The following is a 16,289-nucleotide window of genomic DNA, read 5'->3' as shown; positions in this document are numbered from 1 at the left end:
AGTATCACAGAGATACCTGCTTCATTTTATTAGCAAATGTGTTCTTATCTGCTGTTGGGACTCAGAATGTTAATGTAAAGACTGAGTCTGTACATGTCAAAGCTCTTCACACTTAGAAAACAAGTTTAAAAAGGAAATGACTCTGTGAATTTACCTTTTCCCCCATGGACTTTTGAGGCAGAATCCAATCCTATGACTCCAGGGGTGAATTTCGTGAAAAACACCAAATATCCACAAATATTATCCCTCTGAACCTCACTAGAGGAATCTTTTAGAGAAATCCCACAAAAAATCTGAAAAATATCTGTAAAAATCAATATGCCATATGAACTTAAGTGAAGGGCACGGGTGATAAGGAATCTTTACACCTTTGAGGAAAGTAGAACAAATACCATAGGTTGTGGTAACAAGACGATGTATTCAAGAAAACATTAATGTCTTGTCAAGGCCACAGGATTATTTTATGTTAGTACTCAAACCAACAGTCTGGTAAGTAGGCCTCTTACTGCTTTTTGTACCATGTTCTCCTGCTTCTATGAAAGTATCGGATATACAGTATCTCAACTGAGTGAAGATGGCAGTTGAGTTGAGATGTTTCTACTCTCAAATTGGTCTCTATAGGGACAGGGTTAGAGAGGAAAATTGAGGTTGTGTCTGTGGAAAAAAAATAAAGTCAAGCCCAGTTTGCCTGAGTTGTTGACTACTCTATTTATACAGTAGCAATCTTTCAAACCTGAAATTTAGTCGAACTTTTGCAATAAAGGCTTCCACAGCATGCCTGTATGAACTAATTGTTATTAATGACATTCATCTGGAACATTATTTGAAATTTAATCTAGGAAACATATATTTTATGTGTATATGACATATGCTAATTACTGAGGATAGGTGAGTCGAATAACAAATTCTGGAGAAGAATTTACTTGGCCGATATTCTTAAGAAGTTTGCATCAGTGGACTGAAGAGATGGCTGAACAGTTAAGAGCACTTGTTATTGCAGACATCCTGAGTTTGATTCTCAGCACCCACATGTAGGCTATCATACATTACTTCAGTTCGAGGAGATCTAATGCCCTCTTCTGACCTGCACATGCACATGTGCATGCGATATATAGATACACAGGCACATAAGATTGAAAATAATAATAATAAATATTTTAAAAAGAACTTTGTAGACATATGTGAGAGAACATAACAGTAATTCAACATAATTTATACATCTTAAAAATGTGCCATGAACGATGCACTAAAGATATTTCTGTAGAAACAGAAAGAAGGTTTGTATAGAAAAGGTCAAAAATTGAAACTTGAAGGAAAGGAATTTCAACAATCCGTTTTGAGGGTAAGCAGAATATAGTAGAAGAAACATTCAAAATTCCCATGGTATTAAAATGGGATGACAGTCAGTCTACCAAAGCTGGTGAATAGGATTAGATTATAAACGTATGGACTAAGTAAGAGAAGCTAGTTTAAAGGAAAGATGATTAAGGCAGATGGTGCCATACCATAAAAGGTTTTGAAGGCATTTGGGGAAAGATAGAATCTTTCAAAAAAAAATACGGATAAGAATTCTAATGGAACTATACTTGAAATTCGGAGTGATCCCTCTAGCAACATGGTGGAAATTAGTGTTAACAGACAGCATGGGAAGTCCAAGCCACTTTGGTATAGGTACGTTGTTCAACAGTTCAGACTTGCCAGAGATGGGCAGAGCATGCTATATTCAGTACACAGACCACAGAAGACTAAGTAAACAACGAAACTGTTCCTCCACCTGCTACTAAAGCAGTTGGAGTAATAAAGAATAAGCTTGAAACTTGGTAAGATGTGAAACTTATAATTTTAAGGACAAGTCGGATAAGACACTGGATAGGCTATGAAAGTCAAAGAAAATTTTATTATAAAACATTATAAAATTTACCTCTTTCTTATGCTGGTATCTTTGAAATTTGCACTCTCTGTCAAGATTTGTCAAGAGTCATCAAATTCTGTCTTTTCTGTGAACATTTCTTTCCAACGTCAACACTAAATTCCACTCTAAAATGTACCATGGTGGCTAGCCCAAGACATACCAAATGTGTATATACTCTCCATGATAAAATCCTTTCTGTCAGAGGTCAATAGTTTCCTCCTGTCTCAAGGGGCCACTTCAGCCTTTATTTTTCTCCATCATTGGGGAACTGTAATTTGGCTCTCCTCTTCTTCCAAGTCTAACTGTATTTGTAGATTTTGCTAATTTACATTAGGATTGTATATCTTAGGACAGTATATGTAGTTTATCCTGTCGAACAAAGTCTAGACAGGGAGTAGAAACTTATGTAAGCTAGAGTATATATATAGTGTAGGCATATGTTAGCAAACACTTAAGAAATTCTGTCACATGAGCTACTTTCCCAGTAAAAGCCCTAATCTTTCACTCTTCTTGAGATAAATGAGGTTAAACTCCAAGAAATCAGGACGTAAAAGCCTATAATTTCAGTTTTCTATTTCCAGTAGCAATCTTACATGCTTAAGTAGAATTTCATCATTTAGCACTATATTTTTGTAGAAACAAGTTTTGTTTCAAAATAAGTGTTTATATCAGGCTTTTGAGTCTGATTCACTAATGCTGAGGCCAAGGTTTTAATAGGTACCAAAAGGCAGCTCCCCTCCCTAAATAACTAACTATATTAATATTCAGTTTTCGCAGAGACAACTCAGCATGTCTATATAATTATGGTATGAGATTTGTCCTTAACTCATAGTAAAATACTAAATATAAGTCCATGTGTTTCCTAAAGTTACCCAATGCTATTTTTATGTATATCAATAATTTCTGTAGGAATTGGGAATTTTATTATTATACCTTTAACAGATCAGGAAATTGACTCTCAGCAGGATTAATTTTATTTTCCCAAGTCTGAAAGGTATTGCAATTTGACTTGTAGTAAAATTTCTTCATAAAACTAGAGAAAGCTGAAACTCCATTTCTAAGCAAGGTTTTACATGGAAAAATGTTTTAAGACACCATTTCCATGGAATAGACTCTCCTTAACCCTGCCCTTCGTGGGTGTAGCACTAGCACTTTATTCTTTGCACCATGCATATATGACAAATGACTCCCCACCAGGTTGCAGAGCAGTCCCACCAGGTGTCAAGGTAGTGCCACATCAAAATCAGGGATTTTTATGAAGTTTTGCCTATGGGCTCAAATTGCAGTGGATGGCAGATAGAAAATTTGGTACAGCCTTAATTTTGGCTTTGATAGAAGGAGTGTTGAGTTAAATAAGACTTGGAGGATAGGGAAAACTGAAAACAGTAGAATACTACACTCTTTTTAATACTATAGTTGGATCAAAGAAACTAGAAACTAGAGTCTACTAGTCAAATACCAATTCTCTACATTGCTACGATAAACCCATTTTTCTTTTCTTTATTATTAAAATAAGACAACTGAACTCAATGGTCTTTAACTCTGTTCTAGCTCTAACTTTCCTTGTCTGTTATGAGCACACCCCTGATACTACTGCCACTGCCGGATCCTGATGCAGCCATTACCCCTGATGGGCACATATACTTAGAACATTATAGATATGTGTATGTAATTATTAAAAATCATTGTTGAATGATAATTACAAATGATAGTATTAGTGAATATTGTCTAAATGAAACTTGAGGATACTAGCACTCAAATAAGTAATCCCATTTCCCTGAAACTAGTAAGCAATGAGCTCAGTATGGAAAGTCAGTTCTGGGATTAAGCTCTATTCATTCCCTAAGTACAAGCTCTATGACTCTTTACCCTCTCAGCTCTCCTTCTCTTGTCATTAAGAAACTAGCACAATTTAGCAAACACAAATATCAAAATTATTATTTTCATTGATAGTAGGGGTAGCCTGTGGGCTTGTTGTCTTAGAAAAATTGAAAAGGAGAAAGAACTAAAGAGGTGGAAAAAAGCAAAATCACCATTCTAATAAAACTACTGAGAGCACACAGGTCCACATTCTTCTTGATGATGGCATACACTATAGTTACAAAGTACCAATGCAATGGGTAGGTTGTTCTGTGCCCAGGATTTGGTTTCTTATAACAGCAACCATACATAGATTTTTTTGTTTGTTTGTTTCTTGAAGGGACCAATGGCTCTAAAATCCTGATCTGAGCCTCAAGTAAACTTTTTGCATAATTTAATTAAAATACACTGCCCTGATAGTGGAAAATTGCCCATAATATGGTTTCACAGTAAATATCTCAATGTTCTGTTAGAACCATGACACAGGCTTTATAGGATGCAAAATCGCTTATCTCAAACAGAGCCAACAGTATCACCCCCAAAGTTCCCCCCAAACTGTGCTCATTCACTTGGAGTTCTTTGCTCTTCCACTACTTGGATTTAGTAGTTCATATAATTCGAACTGAGCAACTTTCTCAATTAGGCCCTAAAAAGAACTGTATTTGACCAAAGAAGGGACTGGATTCAGCAAGAACCATTATAAAAAGCAACTGTCCTAAATTTATGACATAATAATCAGTATAGTTTAGACAACTAGAAGCCCTAAGTATATCTGCATATCACCTACCTCGTATCCTGTGCTTTAGTTTTGCAAAGATAAATTCTTTTATTAGTAAATGTAATGATGATTCTCTGCATCTATTTAAACAATCAAAACAAAAATATTCCCACTTGAAAAGTTCTAAGAATTGAGATTCTCTTCTCCTGTAAAGCAGGGCAAAGTCAGCATCATTGTGTGTAAACTAATTCTGGAATCATCCAAGCATAGTCTGCCATGAGGAACTCCCTAGAGAAGCTGGCTTTGGACTCACTACTGTTAGCTCCACGCTAAAGTGCATTCACTGAAAAGATAAATATTTCAATCTGGACTCTTCTATCTAGAAGTATTGACATTAGAGCAACAATGACTGCTAAAGAATCAAGGAATACCTCTGAAAAAACTCAGTCAGAAGGGTCACAGGTAGTTTTATACTACTTCTGAAAGACAGTTTTCTATAAGGAAAAACAAATGTGTTTTAAAACTCAGTTCCTAGCTGCAATTCTGCCACTAATTACCTTAATGTTCTTAAGTGGCTTCATCTCACTGTCTCAGATGATTTGACTATATCATGGGGGATTTTTACCTGTGTATACCTTTATGCTCCAAAACACACCATTGAACATTCTTCCTTTAAGCTAGAGGAAAATAATATTTGTCTCAATATCTCTGTAAGCTAAGCTTACCATTAAGAGTTTAAACCTAAATTTTTTCATATATAACTAGATAAATTATACACAGCAGAAATTCAAATCCTCTTTTAGTGGCTAAGTATGTCAAATTGTCCCAAATAGGACTAAATACAACCCGGTACTTACCTTTTGTGGCATCCATTATTCCTTTCCAGCTCTACAGAAAGCCCCTTTAGAAAGCAATAAGTTATATCCCATCCCCTACAGTGTATTGTAACAGTGGAGGCTAATCACACTATACTTCACTTTGAACTCTGGCTAGACCCAAAGGCAATCACATTTCTTCCCCCTGTGAGAACCCTGAGAAGCCAGAGACCATTTTATTCAAAACACTGCCTTCACATCTGCCCCTGTCCGGATCTTCCTGTCCCCACCAATCCTCCCAGAACAGAGTCACAAAGTTACAGGTGCTGGGCTAGAACTTACCCTGATGCTGAGCTGGAATAAGGAGTCCTGTATATTTGCAAAGAGATGGGAGTAAAAATGTACAAGTCTGGGCAGCAAGCACATATCCTGCTGATAACTGAAAAAAAAATTAGTGTTGAAAGAGGAAGTAGAGCACATTAATGTCTCACCACAGAAACCTTACTTGCACAGAACGAAGGTAAGTCCCTTGAGCACATGACGTTAGTCAAGTGTGATTTCTTCTCTATTTCGTCTGTGCTGCACAAACAGCTTGATACGTCCTCACCCTCTTAACTGTTTCCCACCTTATTTCCTTCCACCACAACCCAAAATGTTTTCCTTACTATATCCAGTAGTTTTGGGGTCATGATAAGACTTCTAAGCCAAATATAAATAAAATTTACCTAAGAACTGGAAAGCTGCTGCTCTTTGAATTCTGGGAGGCAAAGGCTGAGGAAACGGCAAACTACACATCACAACTAACAGCAGAACTATCTCAGTTTAAACTTTCTACTCAATCTAGATCATCGTCATCTCAATCAGTCCATTTCTAGATTCACATTTTAATGTGTGCTTTTTTTGTGTGTGCATTTATTGTGCCTTTGCTATACTGTAAACTGTACCATACTGAGAGCAGAGGCTCTGTCTAGATTATTTCTGTATTGCAAAGCACTTTCATGAATGCTGTTTAAATGAAAAGTATGGAAATGGGTGAATAAATAAATTCTCCAAGACTGTACATGTAAATAAATGAAAAGCATGATTGATCTCAGATCTGCCTCCAGTGTCATAGGAGTCTTCACAATGATACTTCACAATGTCAATGGAGCCTTCAGAAATATGCAAGAAATTATCACATACTTAGGAACAACACATTCAGCTTAGTTTCAGAAAAATTCTGAGAAACAAGGCTTACAAAGTAGTACAAAGCTCTACAGGCATGTGAAAGAACCACACTTAGAATGTGCAGCCTGCAGCTGCAACGAACTTTCTGGGTAATAACCATAGTAAAGAAGAAAAACATAAATACTTGTGGGTTAGGTCAAAGAGTAGCGTTTTGATTCACAGATAAGACTGATGAAAGAAGGAAATGGAAGACCACGTTTTTGTAGGAGGGCAACCTGGAACTGCAACAGCTCATTTTGCAACGAATGCATCTTCTAAAACCAGAACCGTTAGAGACCTAGGTGGAGCTAGGCCCAGCACTCAGGGATGTCCAATAAAAAGTCATAGGGGCGTTGAGGGATGGAAAAGAAATGGTTTTAGCATTAGAAACTAAGAACGTGGGCTGATTGATGATAGGACCATGACTTGTGAGGACTGGCAGCGAAATAGGGTATTCTTCCAGGCTGAACTATGTAATGAAACAAGCTTGACCTTGCAGTCCTCCTCTTAATTCTGATTGAATAGATTTATCCAGCTCCAATCTGTTGTTAATTTAGTTTTTTGATTTGGCATCCCTACTGAAAAGAGGCTAAGCTGACAGGCCAACACACATCTCAGTCCATTTGGCAGTTCTTTTCTGTACTATAAATTATTAAATTGGCGTCCTGATGCAAATCTGTCCCTTGTGAGTTTGAGCACTGTGAGCCAGTTTTCTAGGGTATTATCCTTCTCTGAAAAAAATATATACTTCCAGACCTGTTGAACTTTGAAGGCAAAGCCTGGGATAGAAGAAGAAAGAAATCCTTTCCTGACAAGTGACCAGTGTCACCACATACCACATTCATTTCACAGATGACTTAGTGTTGTTAGAAGAAAGCTTACGACATACCTCACCTTTCTCCTGTATTCAAGTAGCCTTGCCTATCATCATCTCTAACAAAGGAAGGAACAGATCAGAAGTTAGTGACCCAATTCAGGCAAAAACAATTTAATTTAGGTAAATAATGTAGGTCATCTAGAAGGAACAAATCTGCGAAGAAATAGAAAGAGCTAACTTACCAAGCTCCTAACTAGTTGCTGAGTCCAGCTTATGGTCTGTTTGTCAGTATCCCAGCCATAATAATCTAAATTTAGGGCAGTTGTCCCATCTTAGCCATCAACCTGGACGCTTCCTTTCTTCAGGCTTACTGCATCATATACTGGGAAAAGTTTACAGTTAAAGTTCAAAAGGCCTTAGGTGCTCTAAAAGTAGCATTCAGTAAGTAATAATAGCTATTATTACTAGTATTATTGATTAGCTTCTATTTTATTTTTAAGGGAAACTATCTGTATTAGGATCAGGAAAGTCTCATTTTTTTCTTAAGCAACCAGCATGATTTTATTATTATGTCTATAGATGTTCCTCTTTTCCAAAGTCTACTAAAAACATAGTCAGTTTCAAATCTACAGACAGTGAAAGGGATCATTTTGTAGTATGTCATTTTAGATTAATGATTTTTGTGACTCAATTGTTATGTCTTTGCCTAACATTCTATGTTTTACAGTTATTTGTAGTTTATAGTAATGTGCTATTGTATGGACCTTTTTAAACTAACATCAATATTTCCTTTTTTTTTATTAACATGAGTATTTCTTATATACATTTCGAGTGTTATTCCCTTTCCCAACCGGGCAAACATCTCCCTCCCCCCTCCCCTTCTTTAGGGGTGTTCCCCTCCCCATCCTCCCCCCCTTGCCGCCCTCCCTCCAACAATCTAGTTCACTGGGGGTTCAGTCTTAGCAGGACCCAGGGCTTCCCCTTCCACTGGTGCTCTTACTAGGCCATTCATTGATACCTATGAGGTCAGAGTCCAGGGTCAGTCCATGCATAGTCTTTAGGTACTGGCTGAGTCCCTGGAAGCTCTGGTTGCTTAGCACTGTTGTACATATGGGGTCTCGAGCCCCTTCAAGCTCTTCCAGTTCTTTCTCTGATTCCTTCAACGGGGGTCCTATTCTCAATTCAGTGGTTTGCTGCTGGCATACGCCTCTGTGTTTGCTGTATTCTGGCTGTGTCTCTCAGGAGATATCTACATCCGGCTCCTGTCGGCCTGCACTTCTTTGCTTCATCCATCTTGTCTAATTGGATGACTGTATATGCATGGGCCACATGTGGGGCAGGCTCTGAATGGGTGTTCCTTCTGTGTCTGTTTTAATCTTTGCCTCTCTATTCCCTGCCAAGGGTATTCTTGTTCCCGTTTTAAAGAAGGAGTGAAGCATTCACATTTTGATCATCTGTCTTGAGTTTCATTTGTTCTAGGCATCTAGGGTAATTCAAGCATTTGGGCTAATAGCCACTTATCAATGAGTGCATACCATGTGTGTTTTTCTGTGATTGGGTTACCTCACTCAGGATGATATTTTCCAGTTCCGACCATTTGCCTGCTAATTTCATAAAGGCATTGTTTTTGATAGCTGAGTAATATTCCATTGTGTAGATGTACCATATTTTCTGTATCCATTCCTCTGTTGAAGGGCATCTGGGATCTTTCCAGCTTCTGGCTATTATAAATAAGGCTGCGATGAACATAGTGGAGCACGTGTCTTTTTTATATGTTAGGGCATCTTTTGGGTATATGCCCAAGAGAGGTATAGCTGGATTCTCAGGCAGTTCAATGTCCAATTTTCTGAGGAACCTCCAGACTGATTTCCAGAATGGTTGTACCAGTCTGTAATCCTACCAACAATGGAGGAGTGTTCCTCTTTCTCCGCATCCTCGCTAGTATCTGCTGTCACCTGAGTTTTTGATCTTAGCCATTCTCACTGGTGTGAGGTGAAATCTTAGGGTTGTTTTCATTTGCATTTCCCTTATGACTAAAGATGTTGAACATTTCTTTAGGTGTTTCTCAGCCATTCGGCATTCCTCAGCTGTGAATTATTTGTTTATTCTCTGAACCCCATTTTTTAATAGGGTTATTTGTCTCCCTGCGGTCTAACTTCTTGAGTTCTTTGTATATTTTGGATATAAGGCCTCTATCTGTTGTAGGATTGGTAAAGATCTTTCCCAATCTGTTGGTTGCCGTTTTGTCCTAACCACAGTGTCCTTTGCCTTACAGAAGCTTTGCAGTTTTATGAGATCCCATTTGTCGATTCTTGATCTTAGAGCATAAGCCATTGGTGTTTTGTTCAGGAAATTTTTTCCAGTGCCCATGTGTTCCAGATGCTTCCCTAGCTTTTCTTCTATTAGTTTGAGTGTGTCTGGTTTGATGTGGAGGTCCTTGATCCACTTGGACTTAATCTTTGTACAGGGTGATAAGCATGGATCAATCTGCATTCTTCTACATGTTGACCTCCAGTTGAACCAGCACCATTTGCTGAAAATGCTCTTTTTTCCATTTGATGGTTTTGGCTCCTTTGTCAAAAATCAAGTGCCCATAGGTGTGTGGGTTCATTTCTGGGTCTTCAATTCTGTTCCATTGGTCTATCTGTCTGTCTCTGTACCAATACCACGCAGTTTTTATCACTGTTGCTTTGTAATACTGCTTGAGTTCAGGGATAGTGATTCCCCCTGAAGTCCTTTTTTTTTTAATTTAGAGAATACTTTATTAGTTTTTGTAATCAAACCCACGCATATAAGACCTTACGTATTTAATACAGTGTGTTACCCCTGTACAAATGGAAAAAACTTAAGTTCAACATTTCTAGACCAATATGGCTGTTAATTTCTGTACAGTGCCAACTCAACACAGTAAACGGGGATACTTTTTTCGAAAGTTGACAGCACAGGTAAAGTTTCGAAAAATTCAAATTATATATCTGTATATATATATTTATATTTATATAAAAAGACCAATAATAGCAGTGTGTTATGCATCAACAGCAGCAACAGCTTTTCCAGGTTCTGCAGTCATCTGAACAAAACTGTAGAGACATCCAGCACACTCCATTAAAAAAAAAAAAAGTAAAAAAACAAAACCCGAGAAAACAGCACAGTTCTGTTACTCTTGTGGTACCTGGCACCATTTTTTTTTAAATTAGCTTCTCAATCATCATCTGGAAAGAAAACATTCTGAGCAACATCATTAAAAACAGCTCTGATAAAGCACGGTCACTACTACGTATCATAAAACAGGTACAAGCTATTTTACATCCACAGAGGTATGATACAGTACTGTCCTACATCTATAATACTAGAGGATACAATTTAAAAGGCATTATTTGAGACTTGATTTTACTTTTCCAGCAGAGGGCCCAAAGGATGGTGTGACACAGCTTTGTAAAGAAACATGCTCTAGACAGGATTTCTTTTCACTAGTGGCACACTTCTAAGGATTCATTCTCTCCATGAATGTCAGCTAAAACCGTTATTAAAAAAATGAAATATCCCTAGAACAAAACCGTATAATCACCGGATTCACATGAAGATGACCTAGTGGAGACAAGCTGGACCTCACCTTACCAACAAGCTATCAAATCTGTTATGTTAAAACAGTGAGACCTCCAAGAAAGGAGATGCCAAGTAGTGCTTCAAAGCTTCGGACCACAATCAAACACAGCATCCTTTTCAACAGAAGCAGAAGCTCATCTGAATATGCTCATGGATGCTGGCATCAACATTTAATCATCTCCTCACTCATCCAGGAAGAGGGGGAGATCAGTTACTACTGTACTTTATTGTGTTCAACCAAATCACCATGTTACAAAAATAACAAGCTGCCATAATAAAAATTAAGGCTCCTCTATCCAGCACCAGATAGCATCATTTTACTTTCAAGCCTAGAAATTGCACACTTGTATATAAACCAATCGAAGATAAGGATTGAGAGTTCATCTTGGTGGATTTTTCCTTTGGTGAATATGAAGTGTCCTTCCTTATCTTTTTTGATGACTTTTAATTGAAAATTGATTTTATTTGATATTAGAATGGCTACTCCAGCTTGCTTCTTCTGACCATTTGCTTGGAAAGTTGTTTTCCAGCCTTTCACTCTGAGGTAGTGTCTGTCTTTGTCTCTGAGGTGTGTTTCCTGTAGGCAGCAGAATGCAGGGTCCTCATTGCGTATCCAGTTTGTTAATCTATGTCTTTTTATTGGGGAGTTGAGGCCATTGATGTTGAGAGATATTAAGGAATAGTGATCATTGCTTCCTGTTATATTCATATTTGGATGTGAGGTTATGTTTGTGTGCTTTCATTCTCTTTGTTTTGTTGCCAAGACGATTAGTTTCTTGCTTCTTCTAGGGTATAGCTTGCCTCCTTATGTTGGGCTTTACCCTTTATTATCCTTTGTAGTGCTGGATTTGTAGAAAGATATTGTGTAAATTTGGTTTTGTCATGGAATATCTTGGTTTCTCCATCAATGTTAATTGAGAGTTTTGCTGGATACAGTAACCTGGGCTGGCATTTGTGTTCTCTTAGGGTGTGTATGACATCTGTCCAGGATCTTCTGGCCTTCATAGTTTCTGGCGAAAAGTCTGGTGTGATTCTGATAGGTCTGCCTTTATATGTTACTTGACCTTTTTCCCTTACTGCTTTTAATATTCTTTCTTTATTTTGTGCGTTTGGTGTTTTGACAATTATGTGACGGGAGGTGTTTCTTTTCTGGTCCAATCTATTTGGAGTTCTGTAGGCTTCTTGAATGCCTATGGGTATCTCTTTTTTTAGGTAAGGGAAGTTTTCTTCTATGATTTTGTTGAAGATATTTACTGGTCCTTTGAGCTGGGAGTCTTCACTCTCTTCTATACCTATTATCCTTAGGTTTGATCTTCTCATTGAGTCCTGGATTTCCTGTATGTTTTGGACCAGTAGCTTTTTCCGCTTTACATTATCTTTGACAGTTGAGTCAATGATTTCTATGAAATCTTCTGCTCCCGAGATTCTCTCTTCCATCTCTTGTATTCTGTTGGTGAAGCTTGTATCTACAGCTCCTTGTCTTTTCTTTTGATTTTCTATGTCCAGGGTTGTTTCCATGTGTTCTTTCTTGATTGCTTCTATTTCCATTTTTAATTCCTTCAACTGTTTGATTGTTTTTTCCTGGAATTCTTTCAGGGATTTTTGCGATTCCTCTCTGTAGGCTTCTACTTGTTCTCTAAGGGAGTTCTTTATGTCTTTCTTGAAGTCCTCCAGCATCATGATCAAATATGATTTTGAAACTAGATCTTGCTTTTCTGGTGTGTTTGGATATTCCGTGTTTGCTTTGGTGGGAGAATTGGGCTCCGATGATGCCATGTAGTCTTGGTTTCTGTTGCTTGGGTTCCTGCGCTTGCCTCTCGCCATCAGATTATCTCTAGTGTTACTTTGTTCTGCTATTTCTGACCGTGGCTAGACTGTCCTATAAGCCTGTATGTCAGGAGTGCTGTAGACCTGTTTTCCTGTTTTCTTTCAGCCAGTTATGGGGACAGAGTGTTCTGCTTTTGGGCGTGTAGTTTTTCCTCTCTACAGGTCTTCAGCTGTTCCTGTGGGCCTGTGTCTTGAGTTCACCAGGCAGGTTTCTTGCAGGGGAAAAGTTGGTCCTACCTGTGGTTCCAAGGCTCAAGTTTGCTCGTGGGGTACTGCCTAAGTCCTCTCCGCGGCGGCAGCAACTGGGAAGATCTGCGCCGCTCTTTCCGTGAGCCTCCGTGCACCAGGGTTCCAGATGACGTTTGGTGTTCTCCTCTGGCGTCTGGATGTGCACAGAGTGCAGTCTCTTCTGGTTTCCCAGGCGTGTCCGCCTCTCTGAAGGTTTAGCTCTCCCTCCCACGGGATTTGGGTGCAGAGAACTGTTTATCCGGTCTGTTTCCTTCAGGTTCCGGCGGTGTCTCAGGCGCAGGGGTCCTGCCGCCCCTGGGCCCTCCCCTACGGGAACCCAGAGGCCTTATACAGTTGCCTCTTGGGCCAGGGTTGTGGGCAGGGGTGGGCAGTGTTGGTGGTCTCCTCCGCTCTGCAGCCTCAGGAGTGCCCACCTGATCAGGCGGTGAGGTCTCTCTCCCACGGGGTTTGGGAGCAGAGAGCTGCTGCGGGCCGGGATCCGCGGGTGTGTGCCCTGAAGTCCTTTTATTGTTGAGGATAGTTTTAGCTATCCTGGGTTTTTTGTTATTCCAGATGAATTTGCTAATTGTTCTGTCTAACTCTTTGAAGAATTGGATTGGTATTTTGATGGGGATTGCATTGAATCTGTAGATCGCTTTTGGTCAATATTTCCTTAACTATTGAGTAAAATATACAACATAAAAGTGAATTTTGACCTCAATTATTTTTGGATTAGAACCAGTCAACACAAAGTCTTGAATAAACCATTTCTTAAACACTCTGATTTTTGTTTGTATATCCATATAATATCACTGTTAACTATTTTATAATTAATTATTCAACAAATAATTAATTAAATAATAATAAGCTTTTTGTAATGCTGAGTGAAGGTGATGGGATTTAGAACTAATGGATACAGAAAATGTGATACATTTACATAATGGAGTACTACTCAGCTATTAAAAACAATGACTACATGAAATTCTTAGGCAAATGGATGGAACTAGAAAATATTATACTGAATGAGGTGGCCCAATCCCAAAAGAACACACATGGCATGCACTCACTGACAAGTAGACATTAACCCAAAAGCTTGGAATACCTAAGAAAAATTCACAGATCATATGAAGCTCAAGAAGAAGGAAGACCAAAATGTGAATGCTTCATTCCTTCTTAGAAGGGAGAACAAAATACTCATGGGAGGAAATGCAGGAACAAAGAGTGGAGTAGGGACTGAAAAAAAGGTCATCCAAAGACTGTCCCACCTGGGGATCCACACCTTATGCAGTCACTAAACCCAGTCACTACTACTGATGCCAAGAAGTGCTTGCTGACAAGAGCCAGATATGGGTGTCTCCTGAGAGGCTCTACCTATTGATACAGATGAGGATGCTTGCAGCTAACCATTAGACTGAACAAGGGGACCCCAATGGAGGAACTAGAGAAAAGACAGAAGGAGCTGAAGGGGTTTGCAATCCCATAGGAAGAACAACAATATCAACCAAGCAGACCCCAGCAGAGCTAGCAGTGACTAAACCACCAACCGATGAGTACAAATAGAGGGACCCATTACTCCAGCCACATATGTAGCAGAGGATGGCATTGTCCAGCTTCAGTAGGAGGAGAAGCCCTTGATCCTGTGAAGGCTGGCTTCCCCAATGTAGAGCAATGCCAGGGTGTTGAGGTGGGAGTAGGTGGGTGGTCGATGGAGCTTCCTCATAGAAGCAGGAAGAGGGAACAGTAGGTATGGGTGAGGGGGGAAGGGGATAGCATTTGAAATGTGAATACATAAAATATCCAAGACAAAATTTTAAGAAAACTTCTGTTCTAAATAAGTAGAAGACATAGCATAAGATATAATCTGCTATTAAACTGTATGACAACAGTATGAATCTGTTTGGGAAAGTAAGTCCTGGATGCTCAGTAGACATTAACTTCTTTTTTTTCTTTTCTTTTTTCTTTTTTTCAGAGCTGGGGCCCGAACCCAGGGCCTTGCGCTTGCTAGGCAAGTGCTCTACCACTTAGCTAAATCCCCAACCCCTTAACCTCTTTTTTAATGTTGAGGGTATGTTGTTTTTGTTGTTTACATTAAATTGTGCTTCCAAAGAGTAGAACATATCATTCTGGAAGACTGTCAGGTTTTTGTAATTTTAGGAGTGCAGGGAACATTTCTTTATGGTTTTAAAGGTATCAATTAAAAACCAAATGTGACAAAATAAATCTGTGATTACATAAGTAGTTGTGTAAGTAATATTTCTTTAGATAAGACTATGGTAGATAGCTAGGTTGTTTTCTGTTTAAGTTGAAATCTTATTATTATTTTTAAAATTTAAATGTAAACATACCTTTTTCATCTTTACCTTTCTTCCTTCTAGCCCATTTCATTTGAAAACTCTTCCTCTCTCAAATTCATGGTTTCCTAACACTTATCTCTTCAATTGCTCATACATATATATATATATATATATGTGTGTATATATATATATATATATGGTATCAAAAAAGTAAAGTCTAAAAACTGTGATTAAACATACTGAAATGCAAGGGCAAGTATGGAATTTAAGCAAATATAACAAAACAACAAAACAACATTGCTGAAGGAGAGCAAAATTTAATGAGAAGGAGTAAGCAAGTTGTTCTAGGAAAGAAAAATTATTATCAATACAAATGGGAAAATAGCCATGCCTGTATTTGAGAGATATTGAACAAAACACTTTTCTGAAGCACAAGGCATTTTGAGAAACAGAGTTTAATGAGGTTTTTTGGGTGGGCAGGAGAGATACATGCAGACAAACTCTTAGAGTATGGAAATAATCAGATCCACAAAGTAAGTTGTGAGAACCAAGGCAGAGGAATGAAAAACATTATTAATATATTGGTACACTGTCAACAATATAGCCAATTTATATGTATTGTCTTATTGAATCCTTCCTATGAAGTAGGAATTGATAGTATGTCCTGTCTTTTCTGTTACTTACTTGAAACAAGAAGAGTAATTAACGTCTTAATGATGGGAAAACAAGCAAATAGGAGAAGCAAGATTCTGACCCAACACTGCCTCAACAATTCCCTAAAAGAACACTTAGAAGGCAGAACTGGATGATGAGAGCTTTTGGGCGGATATATTAGTAACTTAAGTATAAGGTAATAAGAGCATGGATTAGGACAACAAGTGCACAAATGAAGGTGGAGAGTAATTTCAAAAGAATTATTTCTCTCAAGGGTTCTTAAAATTGTAATCAGTAAAATGAAAGAGGAAATGAACCTTCATAAATAGGAATAAATCAGTCTTTGAAGTGA

General features: G+C 38.3%; 1 protein-coding gene across 52 annotated transcripts in view; it reads right to left on the bottom strand.

Moving 5' to 3' along the window:
• The window catches only part of P2ry10 (P2Y receptor family member 10), a 96,120-nt gene that overhangs the window by 8,537 nt on the left and 71,294 nt on the right, over positions 1–16,289 (bottom strand). For 12 of the 52 annotated variants that reach the window (XM_087599873.1, XM_087599874.1, XM_087599882.1 and 9 more), the window contains 3 exons: positions 7,571–7,710; positions 7,401–7,444; positions 5,648–5,744 (listed from right to left, as the gene is read on the bottom strand). The exons of 1 other annotated variant lie outside the window; for it this stretch is intronic. Coding sequence is in view for 2 of the 51 variants with exons in the window: in XM_087599867.1 (XP_087455993.1) it covers positions 5,648–5,744 (97 nt within the window). In the remaining 49 variants the exon portion in view is untranslated. Of the gene's footprint in view, positions 1–1,921; positions 2,296–5,115; positions 5,168–5,347; positions 5,594–5,647; positions 6,416–6,487; positions 6,619–7,400; positions 7,445–7,570; positions 7,711–8,346; positions 10,064–16,289 lie in introns of those variants that run through there. 39 more of the 52 variants (XM_087599913.1, XM_087599888.1, XM_087599889.1 and 36 more) reach the window with 16 other exon arrangements.

Source organism: Rattus norvegicus, chromosome X (genome assembly GCF_021556685.1).
Source record: "Rattus norvegicus strain SHRSP/BbbUtx chromosome X, alternate assembly SHRSP_T2T, whole genome shotgun sequence".
Taxonomy (NCBI): Eukaryota; Metazoa; Chordata; class Mammalia; order Rodentia; family Muridae; genus Rattus; species Rattus norvegicus.
This window is presented reverse-complemented; position numbering and strand designations above follow the sequence as displayed.